The 17,809-nt window shown below is 46.0% G+C and overlaps 1 protein-coding gene across 11 annotated transcripts in view; it reads left to right on the top strand.

Moving 5' to 3' along the window:
• Positions 1 to 15,782, top strand: part of ANKDD1A (ankyrin repeat and death domain containing 1A) — a 78,936-nt gene extending 63,154 nt beyond the window's left edge. For all 11 annotated transcript variants that reach the window (XM_056571766.1, XM_056571771.1, XM_056571770.1 and 8 more), the window contains 5 exons: positions 542 to 640; positions 1,161 to 1,256; positions 1,463 to 1,664; positions 1,893 to 2,024; positions 11,407 to 15,782. In XM_056571766.1, the coding sequence (XP_056427741.1) occupies positions 542 to 640; positions 1,161 to 1,256; positions 1,463 to 1,664; positions 1,893 to 2,024; positions 11,407 to 11,468 (591 nt within the window). In that variant the 3' untranslated portion in view covers positions 11,469 to 15,782. The remainder of the gene's footprint in view (positions 1 to 541; positions 641 to 1,160; positions 1,257 to 1,462; positions 1,665 to 1,892; positions 2,025 to 11,406) is intronic.
• The last annotated feature ends 2,027 nt before the right edge of the window (positions 15,783 to 17,809 follow it).

Here is a 17,809-nt window from a genome sequence, read left to right as displayed (position 1 = left end):
CGATGTCTGAGTACACTGCGCATGCTCACCCACAACCTGCAGCTCAGTCTGTGTCTGCTCTTGTGTCTGACCTTACTAGTCTACTGATATGTTGTCTCTGCCAGTAAAACTACTACTACACGTTATACATGTATGAAACCCCCCACCCCTCACCTGCATTACTGCGGGAAGTTATTTAGATTATTTTCTTGTTTACAACAAAGCAGATTAATGTTACTCTAGAAATGGTTCCTCTTGGGATACACTGGAGATCTACCACCCCTTCAACGATTTTGCAGTGGTGCGAAAAAGTTTCCCAGAGGATCTTTTCCTATCTACTACTACTTTCTTGTCTTTTTTCTTGTTTTTCTAAGTTAATGTTTGTAATTTATATATTATTGTGGCAATAAGATTATTATTGTTATGTAGCAGTGATTTGTAATTTTCTTTTATTATTTAATAAAATTTAATAAAATAGATATTGGGGGGGGGGAAAGAAAATCCTAACATTATGCTAACATCTACCAAACATTTCATATCGGTTATGCATTTGTCTTTCCAGAGGCGACAGACTCCTCTCCATATAGCGGCAGAACATGGGCGTCAGGAAATGGCAGAAATGATCCTCATAGCAGGAGTGAATCTGAAGTTACAAGACAAGGTACAACTCTGATCCTTAGGGTATGTTTACATGGCAGAACTTCATTTGGCTGGAATTCTGCATCTTTCCCGCATTTGCGGAATCTGTTCAGAATTTTTCACAAAGTTTCCTGGAGAAATCTGCATGATTCTGCAGTACACTATAAGAAAGGATGGGCACATAATTTACACAAAAAAATCTGCACCTATTTTGCATGCGTTTTGCACTCTTCGCTGAAATTCAAGCTCCCTTGACTTCAACAGGATTCCGCAGCCGAATTCTGGAAAAATATAAGACAAAACTTATATTTTTGCAGCGTATGGAATGCGGAATTTCAGCAGTGGAGCTCCCACTGCGGAAATTCTACAGTGTGAATGTGACTGCAGAATCCTATTGAAGTTAAACGGCAAATAATTTTTGCAGAATTTTCATGCGGAATTCCAAGCAGAAGTTCTGCCGTGTGAATATACACTTAGGTATGTAGATGGAGCTGTAAATAAGGTTATGGCCATATATATAACGATTGTGCTTTGCTTTAAAGCAAGGAAAGACATCCCTTGATGTGGCCGCTCGAGGGAATCACATCAATTTGGCAGACATGATTATCAAGGCAGATCGATTTTACAAATGGGATAAGGTAAGAATACGTGACCCAGGTTTATCACTCTGCCTGAAACCAAAACAGCCCATAGCGGCCAATCACAGCGGCCAAACCCATAAAAGCTGAGCTGTGATTGGTTGTTTTTGGCAAAACCAGACTGTTTTGGGTTTAGGCAGATTAGATTTAGAACATACATCTCTTATAAAGGTTCTTAATTGCTAAATATACATTTCTGATAACAGGACAATATGAACAGTGATTCTGACTCCTGGGAAGCCAGGCACTTGACGTTCCGACAAGACCACCGTCTGGAGACGCAGCATATCCGCTCTGTTATCTGGAGGCTTGCAACTAAATACCTAAAACCCAATGAGTGGAAGAAGTTGGCACAATACTGGAAATTCACTGATGCACACATCCGTGCTATAGAGCAGCAGTGGACAGGTACAGAGCATCCACCGGATCCTGCCTGATACAGCATAGGGAAAGCCAACACACATTTTTTTTTTTATATTATTGCTATGCAAAAGAAAAAGTGGGCTGTCTAAATATCTTTATAGGTTTACTTCAGAGTCATTATAAAGTACCCATATATACAAACATACCTAGTTCACATGCTGTATACATGAATTATGATGTGACATTAGGGCTCATGTGATCTTTCCATCCTAGGGAGCAAAAGCTACAGGGACCACGGACACAGGATGCTGCTGATCTGGTTGCATGGGGTGGTGATGGCTGAAGAGAACCCAGTAAAAGGATTGTATGAAGGCCTTGTTGGCATTGGGAGGAGAGATCTCGCAGGTAACTGTTATTTTATTTAAGGTCGATATAAAGGGTCTTTTTCTGCTTAACATAGGATAAAGGCAATACTTGTATTGTACCCAGAACAGGCAAATAAGGATCTTTAAGCCATAATTCTTCTCACTTTTAACTGTTGGCACGATGTGGATGCAGAAGGATTGTACAGGTTACTTAAGCTGGAAAGGAGGCTTCTGTAGTTGGGTTAGAGTTTCCTAAAGAATAATTAGTGATGAGCGAAGTTACAGAAATTCAATTCCATCTGGAACTTCTCGGCTCGGCAGTTGCTGACTTTATCCTGCATAAATTAGTTCAGCTTTCAGGCGCTCCGGTGGGGTGGAAAAGGTGGATAAAGTCCTAGGAGAGTCTCCAGCCACCGGAGCACCTGAAAGCTGAACTAATTTATGCAGGATAGAGTCAGCAACTGCTGAGCTGAGAAGTTCCTGACGAATCAAATTTCTGTAACTTCGCTCATTTCTAAGTATAATCATTGTGCATTAACATTTCATGCAACTTTCTCTATCGGCTCCATTGGGGACACAGACCGTGGGTGTATGCTGCTGTCTCTAAGGAGGTGTGACACTATGGTAATAAAAAAAAGTCGGCTCCTCCCAGCAGGATATACCCGCCTTCAGGCTCTGAGCTAATCAGTTTAAGCTTAGTGTCTGAAGGAGGTGGACATGGTCTAGAATTCTCCAGACCAAGTCTTCTGATTTTTTGTTTTCCTAGTATATATTTTTTTTTTAATTCCTTTTCTTTTCTGTTTTCAGGTGGGGACTCGGGTACTCCAGTTCCCTGTTTCCCCATTGCGAGTAAGGGGGCACAGACATTGCGTATATGCGCTGTTCACCCCCCCTCGCCAGTGGTCAGCGCCTGGGTTGGTACCTCATGGGTCCGGTTCCCCCTATTTCCCTGCTCGCCTCGCTCGTGCATAGCAGCCAGGCGTGATGCAGGTGACAAAAAGCTGACTGAAGACTTCACTGAAGACTCCATTAGGTAAGTTCTTCTGACTGAGGTGAGTACTTCCCCCCTTTTCTCCATAGGTACGGACTTGCAACCTCTGGAGACCCCCTGTTTTTTGCCCACCTTTCAGGTTATGGGTCTGGCTTATACAGGGGCTGCACTTTTATTCTGGGGGAGCAGTGGCACCTGAGGGGGCATGTAATATATGGGGCTTTCACTGTATGTGTGTGTGTGTGTGTTTTAGTGCGACTATGTCCACAGCGCCTTATATGCGGCTGTCAGCCGCGGCGCTGATACGAGCCAGGCGCTCTCAGCGCCGGCTTGCTTTCACTTCGCCAGCAGCGCCTTATATGCGGCTTTCAGCGCCGGCTTACTTTCACTTTCTCCGGCAGTCTCTGCCGGCGAATAGGCCGCCCGCTTTTTTCCCCCGAGCGCATATGCGTTTGACATGTGCGCTCGGTACAAGGAGCGGGCACCATTACAGTTTCTTCACAGCAGTCTATAGCTACGCCCACAGGGCTGGGAGCTCTCAGAGGCGCGAAGCAGCCTCCAATCAGCGCCGTGGGTGCGATTTTCAGTAAGAAGGGGTCAGTTAGTTAGTGCCTTGCTTCAGGCACGCCCCTCTCTTCCTATTGGCTGGCCTGTTCCTTCACTCTAGCTGCACGGAGCCGAGTTCTCCTCACTGCAGCTGACAGGGGACACAGACTAGGGTGAGAAAGTTCCTGTCTTTTTTCACATTATGTCCGTACCCAGAGCTGTTCCTCCCTCTAAACAGAAACCTGGAACTTCAGTGACTTATTTTGTCTGTAAGCACTGTAATACCAAGATGTCTGGCTCTGCTGAGCCCACTTGCCCTTCTTGCTCCACTGCTCCCCCAGACCCCTTGGTACCTACCCCCTGATGCCCTTTCGGTTCCGGTGGGTTCAGCCGCTCCACCAGCCTGGGTTTCTTCCCTGACCCAGTATATGGCTGACTTGACCCAAGTCTCCCGTTCGGTGGCTGAGGCCTCCCGGGAAGTGGTGTCCACCTTGAAGGGGTCTTCCCTGCGCAGGGCCTCTGAGAGAGCCCGCTCCTCGTCTCCACATACTTCACGCTCTCACAAGCGTACTAGGGGTGCCTCGTTGAGTCTTCAGATAGACGTGAGCATTCCCCTCGTACATCCCGCCCCCCCCCCCCCCTGTCATCTGGGCACAAACGTCGCTCCTCCAGAGGACGTTCTCGGAGTCGCCGCTCTGCCACGCCAGAGCCGCGTACCCTGTCAGGGTCGCCCCCCTCCAGGACTGCCTCCACTCATTCACATTCCCCTGGTGAACTGGTAGACGAGGATTCCGAGCCGGCATCTGACTCAGAGGACCGCTCGGACTCAATTGCAAAGGTGAACTCATTGGTGACAGCCATAAGAGAAACCTTTCACTTAAGAGGACCCAGGATCTTCGGATGTCAATCCAGGAGTATCCTTTCATCGTGCTAAGCCAGCACCTCAAAGGTTCAGCTCTCACGCTGACTTTGACGACATTCTGGAATATGCATGGAAACATCCAGACAAGAGGTTCCCGGGAATCAAGACGATTCAAGAACGTTATCCATTTGACAAGGACTTTGTCACTAAGGTGGTTTCCCCTCCCTCAGTGGATCCACCAATCTCCCGGATCTCTAAGGCGACTACACTGCCTCTGGCAGATGCCGCTGCCTTCAAGGATCCCACGGACAAGAAGGGAGCATCCTTAGCGAAGTTTGCCACTGAAGCAGCTGGCTCTTCTCTTCTTCCCATCTTCGCCTCGACATGGTTGTCCAAGGCCCTGTCGGAGTGGTGCCAAAAGCTCCATCAGGATATCTTAGCGGGATTCCCCCCCCCCCTCCCCCCCAGAGGATCTATCTGCTCTGGCTCTCCAATGCTCTAAAGCTGGGGACTTCCTGTGCGCAACTTCCATGCAGTCAGCCCGTTGTTCTGCCTTTGCTGTGGGTCACCTAGCGGCTCTCCGCCGCTCTATGTGGCTTAAAGCTTGGAATGTGGATTCTGCTTCCAAAAGGTCTCTCACTGAGCTTGCCTTTACGGGTGGCCGTCTTTTTGGCAAACACCTTATTACCTCAAAATAAGGCTCGCCCTACTTCCCAAAGGAAGTCCTTGTCCTTTCGAACCTCTGGCTCCAGCAAAGAGTCCGGGCAGGCGCCCTCGCGGCACAAGAAGGCTCCCTCGTTCCGGGCACGCCCGTCTTGGAAGTCAGACTCAAACCGGTCTGGCCGTTTTGCGCCCAAATCAGGCAACCGCAAACCCACTTATGCATGAAGTGAGGCCCCCACCCGCGGTTTCTTCTCGGGTGGGAGGTCGTCTCTTGCTCTTTCGAGACATCTGGACCTCACACATTCAGGACTCTTGGGTCAGGGACGTGGTGTCCAATGCTTACCGAATCAAATTCGCCTCCCTTCCGAGGGATCGTTTTTTTCGATCCCGGGCCCCCGGTCTCCTCCTCTGGAGAAGCAATTTCGAGCGGCTCTCCAGTCTCTGCTTCTCCAGGGGGTTATTGTTCCCGTTCCTCCAGGGTAACGGTTTCAGGGTTTCTATTCAAATCTTTTTGTGGTCCCCAAGAAGGACAGTTCTGTGCGACCAATCCTAGACCTCAAGCGTCTCAACCGTCACCTTCTTATCCGCCACTTCCGAATGGAATCTCTCCGTTCGGTGGTGGCGTCCCTGGAACAAGGGAAGTTCCTTTCATCGGTGGACATCAAGGATGCCTACCTCCATGTGCCAATATTTCCAGGCCATCATCGGTACATCCACTTTGCGGTTCCGGAGGGGCACTTTCAATTCTTAGCCCTCCCCTTTGGTCTAGCCACGGCTCCTCAGGTCTTTACAAAGATCCTTGCGCCAGTGTTGGGCCTGTTACGGTAGAGGGGAATCTCGGTGATACCCTATCTGGACGACCTTCTCATCAAGGCTCCAACCAGAGCCCAGACTCTGGAGATTCTGGACGTCACTCTCCACACTCTGATTCACTTCGGGTGGATGGTCAACCGGGACAAGTCAGTCCTCCATCGTACTGGGACTTCGATTCGACAAGGCCTCTGCCCAAATTTGTCTTCCGCCGGACAAACGTCTGGCACTTCGGTCGGGAGCGGACCCAGGTCTCAGTCTCCATTCGCACTTGTATGGAAGTTCTGGGTCGGATGGTGGCAACTATGGAGGCCGTACCCTAGTTTCATTGCTGCCCCCTTCAACTGGCGATTCTCTCTCGATGGAACAGGTCTCCTCTGTCCCTCGATCGGTAGATTGTTCTCCCTCGCAGGGTCCGTCAGTCTCTGCTCTGGTGGCTCCGCTCCCCCCTTCTTCTCCAAGGGCGGTAGTTTCTTCCCCTTCACTGGCAGGTTGTTACAACGGATGCCAGCCTTTCGGCTGGGGCGGCGTGTTCAGGGATTGGACGGTTCAGGGACTCTGGTCTCCCCAGGAGACCCTTCTTCCGATAAACATATTGGAATTACGGACGATTCTTCTTTGTCTTCTTCATTGGGAGTCCCGTCTTCAGTCCCGTCCTGTCCACGTTCAGTCGGACAACGCCACGGCCGTACATAAATCGACAGGGCGGCACTCGCAGCTCGGCAGCCATGGCCGAGGTGACCAAGATTCTCACCTGGGCGGAGAGCAAGGTTCCGGCCATTTCGGCGATTCACATTCCGGGAGTGCTCAACTGGGAAGCGGACTTGGACTTCCTCAGTCGGTCCTCACCCGACCCTGGCGAGTGGTCTCTACATCTGGAGGTCTTCGTGCAGCTCTGCGACCTCTGGGGCATTCCGGACGTGGACCTCTTCGCGTCCTGGCACAATCGGAAGATCCTTCCTTTTGTGTCCAAGTCCCGGGACCCTCAGGCTCTGGCCGTGGACGCCCTAGTGATTCCTTGGGTGGGGTTTGCCCTACCCTATCTGTTCCCTCCTCTTCCGCTCCTTCCCAGGGTGCTGAGGAAGCTCAAGGCAGAGGACATCCCTGCCATTCTGGTAGCTCCAGATTAGCCCCGAAGGTCGTGGTACGCCAACGTAGTCAGGCTCCTGGATGACACTCCACTGCGCCTTTCGCTCCGCCCGGACCTGCTCTCTCAGGGTCCTCTTTGCCACCCCAATTTACAGTCGCAGCATTTGACAGCGTGGCGGTTGAGACCGCGGTTTTGAGGGCCTGCGGGTTCTCTTCCCAAGTCATTCACACCATGCTCAAGGCTCGTAAGCCCTCCTCCGCAAGAATTTACCATCGTACTTGGTGGTCTTATTTTCGTTGGTGTGAAGCTCAGGACTTCTCCCCGGTAACCTTCTCGGTTCCCTGTCTTCTCTCCTTTTAGCAGTCGGTGTTGGAACTGGGGTTGTCTCTCAGTTCACTTAAAGGTCAGGTTTCGGCCCTTGCTGTTCTTTTCCAGCGGCCCCTGGCTTCTAATTCTCATGTCCGGACCTTCCTTCAAGGAGTGGTGCACGCTGTTCCTCCTTATCGGTCACCCTCTCCCGCATGGGACTTAAATTTGGTTCTGAGTGCCCTCCAGGGTGCACCCTTTGAACCCCTTAGAGAGGTGTCTCTCCGCCTCCTTTCTTGGAAAGTGGCGTTTCTTGTTGCGATCACCTCCATCCGGAGGGTGTCTGAATTGGCAGCTCTCTCCTGCCGTTCTCCGTTTCTGGTGATCCACCAGGACAAGGTTGTTTTCCGGCCAGATCCTTCCTTTTTGCCTAAGGTGGTCTTTCATCTCAATGAGGACATTGTCCTCCCGTCCTTTTGTCCTGCTCCTTCTCATCCTAAGGAGTGCTTACTACACAAGCTGGATGTAGTTCGGGCTGTTCGGTATTATCTCTCCATCACTTCTTCGTTTCGTCAGTGTGATTCCTTTTTCGTCCTTACGGAAGGTTGTCGCAAGGGACAACCTGCTTCCAAGGCCACCATTTCTCGGTGGATTCGGTCCTCCATTTCGGAAGCCTATCGCTGTAAGGGGAAGATTCCTCCTTTCAGGGTTGTGGCTCATTCTACCCGTTCTGTTGGGGCATCCTGGGTTCCCCAGAATAGTGCCTCGGCCTCGCAGATTTGCAAGGTGGCTACCTGGTCGTCTTTGCACACTTTCTCAAGGTTTTACCGAGTTCATACTTTCGCATCGGCTGATGCTAGTCTGGGTCGTAAAGTGTTGCTGGCGGCAGTGGATCGGCCGTTTGCCTGACTGCTTATCTGCCCACCCAAGGGACGGCTTTGGTGCGTCCCACGGTCTGTGTCCCCGAATGGAGCCGATAGAGAAAAGGAGATTTTTGTTTACTTACCGTAAAATCTCTTTCTCGAAGGATCCATTGGGGGACACAGCTCCCGCCCTTTTTGGGATTTTTCTTTGGTTCTCTGTCCGAGGGTGTGTTCAGTTATGTTTTTTTCTTCTGGTTCTCGGACAGTTTGGGGTTATTCTTTGACCTGTTGGTCTCCTCCTATTGCTCTGGAACGTAAACTGATTAGCTCAGAGCCTGAAGGGGGGTATATCCTGCTGGGAGGAGTCGCCTTTTTTTATTACCATAGTGTCACACCTCCGAGAGACAGCAGCATACACCCACGGTCTGTGTCCCCCAATAGATCCTTCGAGAAAGAGATTTTACGGTAAGTAAACAAAAATCTCCTTTTCTAATACACTTTAAGGGTCTATACATACAGTATTCTGCGCAGATTTAATGTGCAGGATTTGAAGCTGTGCTCAGTCATTGAGTTTTACATTGAGATCTGCAGCAGAAAATCCTGCGCATCAAATCTGCGCAGAATACTGTACGTGCGAATAGACCATAAAGGGGGTGATTTATCAAAACTTTTCCAGAGGAACCAATCAGATTGCTTCTTTCATTTTTGAAAAGGCCTCTGAAAAATGAAAGAAGTGATCTGATTGGTTGTTATGGGCAACTCAGCAACTTTTCCTCTACACAGGTTTTGATAAATCTCCCCCTTTGTGTTGTAGTTTCTGTTCCCGGGCTGCTGTCAGTAAATAGTAGCTTAAAACCTCCCCTTATCGGGAGGTTGCCCATAGTAACCAATCAAATCTCTTCTTTCATTTTTTAGAGGCCTTGTTAAAAATGAAAGAAGCGATCTGATTGGTTTCTATAGGCAACTGGGCAACTTTTCCTCTGAACAGATTTTGATAAATCTCATGTCTGACTGACACAGTGTATCTCAGCTCTTTTAAAAAATGCCATGCACCTGTGTGTGTTGGACATGGCCAGATCATGTTTTCAACCTCAAGGGGGCATCCTCTATGTCTAGAGGAAAGAAGGTTTCACCATCATCACAGACAGAGATTCTCTACTGTAAGAGCAGTGAGGCTATGGAACACTCTACCACATGATGTTGTGATGTCTGACTCAATAAACAAGTTCAAGGGGGCCCTGGATGTTTTTCTGGAAACATAACATTTACAGGTTATGGTTACTAGATTTATATGGATAGGATGTTTATCCAGTGATTTTTTTCTGATCGCCATATTGGGGTTGGGAAGGAATTTTTCCTCTGTCATGGTGCAATTGGCATCAGCTTCATAAAGGTTTTGCCTTCCTCTGGATCAACACAGTAGAGTTTTAGGTTGAACTTAATGGACTCTTGTCTTTTATGTTACTATGTAAGAAGGGGACGGGCTTTATAATTCTGAAGATCAAATTCCTAGTTAACATGCCCAAGCCATAGCAACTTAAAAAAAAAAAAATTTTACGGCACCAATTTTTTTATTTTTTTTTCTTGCTATTATTACAGATCATATATTGTGAGTTTTTTTTTTTCATTTTGGCAGACATGTGGCCAGAACAGTTTACACACAGTTTGTATATAGAATATCTTTTTGGTATAAACAAACGCATAATATTAAAAACTCACAGCTATCTGTATGTTATCTTTGTGTTATTATATACATTGTTGTTAGGTGCAGTCTGCGTGCAGGTTTTAATTTTTTTTTTTTTATTACAGTCAGTCTAAACATAGGCTTTACACTGTTAGGAATTTCTGAGTTACTAGAATGGATCCCGCATTTATCCAGAGCAGAGGGAAGCTAATAAGATTGTCTCTCACTGTGCAGGGTTTGGGATGCCCTTTCTTTACAGGCAATGAAGCTGCATAATGCTTTACCTTGTATAATCTACACCAGAGGAATTGACATTGCAGCAGTAACAATAAAGAAGAAAGAATGCAGACATATTCGTAAAATATATAAATCTAACATATGCACCAATCAGCAATAACATGGCACTACTAACATTGACCACATTTTGGCACTGGCATCCTTTAATGCCTGGGATGTTTTAGGCAGTGAACAAATTGGCAAGTCTAAAATTGCAATGGCTAGAAGACTGGGACAGAACATCTATAAGATGACAGGTTTTGTGAGTTGCTCCAAGTATACAGTGGTTAATACCTACCAAAGTGGTCTAAAGAACAATTGGTGTGAACCAGAAACAGGATCATGGGTGCCCAAAGCAGTATTCTGCTTGGAAATCTTGGGTCCTGGCATTTATGTGGATGTTACTTTAAAGGGGTATTCCAGGCCAAAACTTTTTTTTATATATTAACTGGCTCCGGGAAGTTAAACAGATTTGTAAATTACTTCTATTAAAAAATCTTAATCCTTCCAATAGTTATTAGCTTCTTAACTTGAGCTGTTGTTTTCTGTCTAACTGCTCTCTGATGACTCACGTCCCGGGAGCTGTGCAGTTCCTATGGGGATATTCTCCCATCATGCACAGCTCCTGGGACGTGACATCTTCATTGAGCAGTTAGACAGAAAACTTCAGAAGCTAATAACTATTGGAAGGATTAAGATTTGTTAATAGAAGTAATTTACAAATCTGTTTGGATTTCAATGGAGCCAGTTGATATATATAAAAAAAGGTTTTGCCTGGAATACCCCTTTAACATATACCACCTTCCTAAACATTGTTGCAGACCAGGTATACAGCGTCATGGCAGTGGTCTTACCTTATTACAGTGGTCTCTTTCACCAGGATAATGTCACCTACCACACTGCAAAAATTGTTCAAGAATGACTTAAGGAACATTTGATCATTTATCTGTGGGATGTGCTGGAAAAACCAGTCTGATTCGTGGAGGCTGCACCTCACAACTTACAGGACTTAAAGCGTTACTGTTATTAATATAAAATTTTGACATGTCACCCAGACTTGTCAAATGTTTCGTTCCCATCAGGTCTCAGTCTTGTGACCTGTTGTGATCATAAATAATGGATGGTATGTTAAATGTTTGTTATTGACCCTAACTTGTTAAAGGATCTGCTTCCATTAGCTCGGTGCCATACAGTACACCTTCAGAGGTTGTGTGGCCTCCATGCCTCAACAGGTCAGAGAATAAGGGGGGCTTACACAATATTAGGCAGGTTGTTTTTATGTTATGGCTGATCAATTGCTTACATTTATTAACTTTCCTAATCTTCCACAGAGAGTATCAGAAGAATGGCAAATGCTGATGATTCTTCCCCAAAGACTTGTGCGGCCATGTAACCATCGAATGAGAAAGATTCCACTACAAACTGCAGTTTGGTTTACAGCACTATTACATCAAGGGCTGAGTCTCCAAATACAATTCCTACTGTGCCATTCAGAAATCCAACCTCAGATCTCTTAAAGGGAAACTGACAGGGTCACCATCCTCACCTGATTATATTGGTAGGCAGTGTGGGTAATGCTGATTAAAACACTTACCAGGTGAAAATCTGTGCAGCCGTTCAAGGGATATTCATCTTGTTGCTACTATGATAATAACCCCGCCCCTCCATAAATATATTCATCCTACTTTCTCAACATGTCTGTGAAGGAGGAGGAGTTTTCAGTTGAAGGGGAGGGATTATAGCCCGAGCAGTCAGGAGAAAGCATTACACATACAGCAGCAGCCACCTCCAGTGCAGATAAGAAGTAGAAACCATATTACCAGCAAGATAAATATCTCCGGAACAGCTGCACCAATTTTCACCTGGTAAGAAGCATCACCTGCGCTATCTACCTGTATGATTAGTGTGAGTGACCCTGCTCTCAGTTTTCCTTTTACAGGTGCACCTACAGGTAGGGAGTGCCTGCTCTGCCCATAGGGCACCATGCTAAATTGTGACAACACTGCAGGTCATTCACGTCATAAAAATATGCATAGCACATCGTAGCACATCACTGGTGCAATAAGGGGTGTTAAAAGCCAATGACCCCACCATGCTCGGATTTTGTAATTAAATTTTGTATGCATAGGGTGGATGACATTTTTTACTTAAAGCACATTTGTATGAAAGAGAACAGCAGATGACTGATTTTCTACTACAGAGTGTTTTCTATGTGTTTGAACTGCAAGCGATGGGCAGGTTGACTGCATCTTATATGTGCCACGATATTTGTATATTTATGATATATTTAAGGGACTTTGTAAAAATTGTTCTTTTTAACCTTTTCTTAGAGAAACTAAATTGTTTTATAAAAGTCGTTAAAGCATTTCAGTATGATCAAAAGATCTTATAAAATGCAACCAGAAACCGTTCAAAATGTTGCATACGTTTAGATGGTGGGAAAAAAAACATAATGGTGCTCAAGGGTAGACATTCACTTGAAAAAGGGATCCAGTGACCCAGTGTTCCGACCATCACTGTTTACTAGAACAAGGCAGGAGAAGTGTATATCCAATCATAGACACTGTCAGCACATGAGAACCATTTGGCCCATCTAGTCTACCCAACATTTTGAATCCTAAAAATAGTCCTTGTCCCCATCTTATATAGCCTTATGCCTATCCCAGGCTTAAACTTCTTCACTGTATCTGCATTGACCACTTCTGCAGGAAGGATATTACATGCATTTACTACTCTCTCAGAAAGGTAATATCTCCTTATAGTAGTTTTAACCCCTTAACGACCACGGACGTAAATGAACGTCCTGGTTTGGCGGGACTTCCCGCACCAGGAAGTACATTTACATCCTGTGTATGACCGCGAGCATCGGAAGGGTGCTCGCGTCATACACGGCAGGTTCCGGCTGCTAGTAGCAGCCGGGGACCCGCCCGTAATGGCCGACATCCGAGATCGCGCGGATGTCCGCCTTTAACCCCTCAGATGCCGTGATCAATACAGATCGCGGCATTGCGGTACTTTGATTGGATGATCGGATCGCCCGCGGCGATCCAATCATCCAGCATGGCGGCCGGAGGTCCCCTCACCTGGCTACGGCCGTCTCCCGGGGTCTTCTGCTCTGGTCTGAGATCGAGCAGACAAGAGCAGAAGATCACCGATAATACTGAGCAGTGCTGTGTCCTATGCATAGCACTGCACAGTATTAGCAATCAAAGGATTGCTATAGATAGTCCCCTATGGGGACATAAAAAGTGTAAAAAAAAAAAAAAAAAAAGTTTAAAAATGTAAAAATTTAAAGTGAAAAATCCCCTCCCCCCAAAAAATGAAAATTGTCAGTTTTTCCCATTTTACCCCCAAAAAGCGTAAACATTTTTTTTTAATAAACATATTTGGTATCGCCGCGTGCGTAAATGTCCGAACTTTCAAAATATAATGTTAATGATCCTGTACGGTAAATGGAGTGAACGTAAAAAATAAAAGAAGTCCAAAACTGCTGCTTTTTTGTCACCTTTTATTTTAAAAAAAAGTTAATAAAAAATGATCTAAAAAAAGTACAGATGACGGCGCAAAAAATTAGCCCTCATACCGCCCTATATACGGAAAAATGAAAAAGTTATAGGTGGTCAAAATAGGGCGATTTTAGATTACTGATTTTGTACAAAAAGTTTTAGATTTTTTTTAAGTGGTACAAAAATATAAAAGTATCTAGCCATGGGTATCATTTTAATCGTATTGACCCACAGAATAAAGAACACGTGTCATTTTTACTGTAAATTGTATAGTGTGAAAACAAAACCCTCCAAAATGTGCAAAATTTTGGTTTTCATTTAAATTTCCTCCCTGAAAATTTTTTTTGGGGGGGTTTGCCGTACATTTTATGGTAAAATTAGATGTTTCATTACAAAGTACAATTTGTGGTCACACAAAAAACAAGCCCTTATATGGGTCTGTAGATGGAAATATAAGAGTTATGGATTTTAGAAGGCGAGGAGGAAAAAACGAAAACGCAAAAATAAAATTGGCCAGGTCCTTAAGGTGAAAATGGGCTTGGTCATTAAGGGGTTAAACCTTTGCTCTTCTAATTTTAAACTATGTTCTAAGCGTTTCTTCCCCAGTCTCTTTTGTTGCTGCACAAGATGGGTTCTGTAGCCTTACTATAAAATCTGTCTCTTGCAGTGAGGAAAGAGATGGAAGCTCTTAGCCTTGCACTTCACCTGCCTCGTTCTAGTAATTGGTGGAGGTCAGAACACCCAGCCCCCGACTGATAAAGACTTTTCATATGTCAAAAGTTTTTTTAAAGTGTACCTGTCACCAAGGAAAATAACACCCAAGGACCATGTTCCTGTCACTTTTATCTGTGCTGATTCTAGCTCTGGCCAGATATCTGCTCTGTACCTGCTCACTACTCCTGCATTCCTCTCCCTAGCAGGGACACAAGCTGTATCCGCTTTTTTTTTCTGACTCTGTCTCTCAGCTCCTGCCGCTGGGACCCAGATGGCAAGCTGAGAAAACGTAGACGACTCAGCCAGAAACAATATATCAAATTAGCCTGTGTAGGGACATCTAGTGGCTGGAATTATAGGGGCCAAATATAAGGTAAAAACCACAATATTTTTAAGACACATATTAGACATACTTATCAGAGAATTACTATATCAGAAACATATCAACATTGTATGGGGACAGTGCCTTTTTAAAGGTATTGCATCTTACTTAGAGGCCAAAAAATGATAAAAACAGCAACCCCTTTGTAAAAGAAAAAAATATTACTGGAAAATGTGTACAAGTGACGTTTCAAATCTTCCATAGGGCCTTCATCAAACAAGATAAAGGGATGAAATGTTGCATGTATATATTGGAGTAATCAGACCACAGTAAGCTTTTTCTACAGTGGGAGTGCTGCTTTATCACTGCAGGGTCTTAGTTTAACCCTTGTTACTTGTGCACCTATATTCAGAATACTCTGTAACATTGCTGCCTTAACTTTGTAGCTATTACTTATAGGCCAGATTTCAAAAGCTGCAATATGACCACAAGAACCCCACAGTTCTGTTAAAACAATGGTCATCTAAGTTAGTATGAGAAGATTTATAGGGGACCAGGCCTTGTGGCTGTAATGTGGATTTTAAAGAGGCTTTCCCTGATGATTTATCCTGGTGCTCAGACTAAAAAGGTTCCTTTATTGGGCTCCAGGGAAATGAAATGCCGCACTCATATGTGTACTGTGGCTGTGTAAACAGTTAAAGGGGGTATCCCAAGATAAGAACTCATCACCTTCCTGCAGGACAATTGGTAAGTATCTGATCGGTAGGAGTCTGACCTCTGACACACATACTGATGGTGAGAATGGGGGTCCCTTGTTCCCCTGTGTGGATGGAGTGGTGGTTAAAAATGTGCAGAGCTGCCATTTATTCTCTAATGGGACTGCTAAAGATGCCAAATGCTGTACTCCATTATTTCTATAAATCCTATAAAGAGTGGATGGAGCTTTAGAGTACATGCTTGACTCCATTTACACTGGGGGAAAGGGAATTGCCTTTTTGTGAATATTGGGGATACCAGTGGACAGACTCCCACTAACAGATACTTATCACCTATCCCCTGGTGGTTTATCTTGGGATACCTGCTTAAAGGGGTATTCCAGGCAAAAACTTTTTTTATATATCAACTGGCTCCGGAAAGCTAAACAGATTTGTAAATTACTTCTATTAAAAATCTTAATCCTTCCAATAGTTATTAGCTTCTGAAGTTTTCTGTCTAACTGCTCAATGATGATGTCACGTCCCGGGAGCAGTGCATGATGGGAAAATATCCCCATAGGAACTGCACAGCTCCCGGGATGTGAGTCATCAGAGAGCAGTTAGACAGAAAACAGCAACTCAACTTCAGAAGCTAATAACTATTGGAAGGATTAAGATTTTTTAATAGAAGTAATTTACAAATCTGTTTAGCTTTCCGGAGCCAGTTGATATATATATATATAAAAAAAAAAAAGTTTTGGCCTGGAATACCCCTTTAACCCCTACAGGACCCATGACGTAACGGTACGTCCCGACACCCTGGGTCTTAAGGACCAGGGACGTACATTTACGTCATGGGCAGTTTTAGTCCCCGCCGTGCGCCGGGCGGGGATCGGAGCGGGATGGCTGCTGAAATCATTCAGCAGGCATCCCGTGCAAATGACCAGGGGGGTCATCAGACCCCCCCATGTCGGCGATCGCGGCAAATCGCAAGTGAATTCACACTTGCGATTTGCGCGATTCCGGGTCATTACGGGTCTATAGTGACCCGGTGACCCGCAATGTAAGGGGGATCGCGGGTGTCTAAGACACCCACGATCCCCCTGAAGCGATAGGAGTGAGGTGGCACGGGTGCCACCCCTCCTATCCCTGCTATTGGTGGTCTAGACGCGACCACCAATAGCAGATCGGGGGCGGGGGGGTTTACTTTCGTTTTCCCCGTCCTGCCCTCCCACAATAGGCGGGGCAGGACGGGGAAACGACGGGGACCGGCGCCGAAGATCCACTTACCGATCCGGGCGGGCGTCGGAGGCTGCAGGCGACGGAGATCGGCGGGCGGCGATGACGTGCGGCTGGATCCGACGGAAGCCGGTGAGTTGCCTAGCAACATCTGGAGGGTACAGTTTGAGACCATTATACAGTGGTCTCTAACTGTAGCCCTCCAGATGTTGCAAAACTACAACTCCCAGCATGCCCAGACTGCTGTTTGGGCATGCTGGAATATGTAGTTTTGCAACAGCTGGAGGGCTACAGTTTGAGACCACTATATAGTGGTCCCTAAACTGTAGCCCTCCAGATCTTGCAAAACTACAACTCCTAGCATGCTCAAACAACTGTTTGCTGTCAGGGCATGCTGGGAATTGTAGTTTTGCAACAGCTGGAGGTCCACAGTTTGGAGATCACTTTGCAGTGGTCTCTAAAACTGTAGTCCAACAGATGCAAAACTGCAAATCCCAGCATGTCCAAACAGCAATCAGCTGTCTCGGCATGCTGGGAGTTGTAGTTGCGTACCTCCAGCTATTGCATAACTACATCTCCCAGCATGCCCTTCGGCGATCAGTACATGCTGGGAGTTGTAGTTTTGCAACAGCTGGAGGCACACTGGTTAGAAAATACTGAGTTAGGTAACAGAACCTAACTGAAGGTTTTCCAACCAGTGTGCCTCCAGCTGTTGCAAAAGTACAACTCCCAGCATGCACGGTCTGTCAGTACATGCTGGGAGTTGTAGTTTTGGAACAGCTGGAGGTTTGCCCCCCCCCCCATGTGAACGTACAGGGTACATTCACACGGGCAGGCTTACAGTAAGTTTCCTGCTCCAAGTTTGGGCTGCGGCATATTTTTCGCCGTATCTCAAACTTCTAGCGAGAAACTCACCGTAACCCGCCAGTGCGAATGTACCCTAAAAACACTACACTACACTAACACCTAATAAAGAGTAAAACACTACATATACATCCCCTTACACTGTCCCCCCAATAAAAATGAAAAACGTATTGTATGGCAGTGTTTCCAAAACGGAGCCTCCAGCTGTTGCAAAACAACAACTCCCAGCATTTCCGGACAGCCACTGACTGTCCAGGCATGCTGGGAATTTAGCAACAGCTGGAGGCACCCTGTTTGGGAATCACTGGCGTATAATACCCCTATGTCCACCCCTGTGCAATCCCTAATTTAGTCCTCAAATGCGCATGGCGCTCTCTCACTTTGGAGCCCTGTC

This window comes from Hyla sarda, chromosome 4, assembly GCF_029499605.1.
Source record: "Hyla sarda isolate aHylSar1 chromosome 4, aHylSar1.hap1, whole genome shotgun sequence".
Taxonomy (NCBI): Eukaryota; Metazoa; Chordata; class Amphibia; order Anura; family Hylidae; genus Hyla; species Hyla sarda.
The sequence above is the reverse complement of the archived record's forward strand: the minus strand, read 5'-3'. Positions and strand labels throughout refer to the sequence as shown.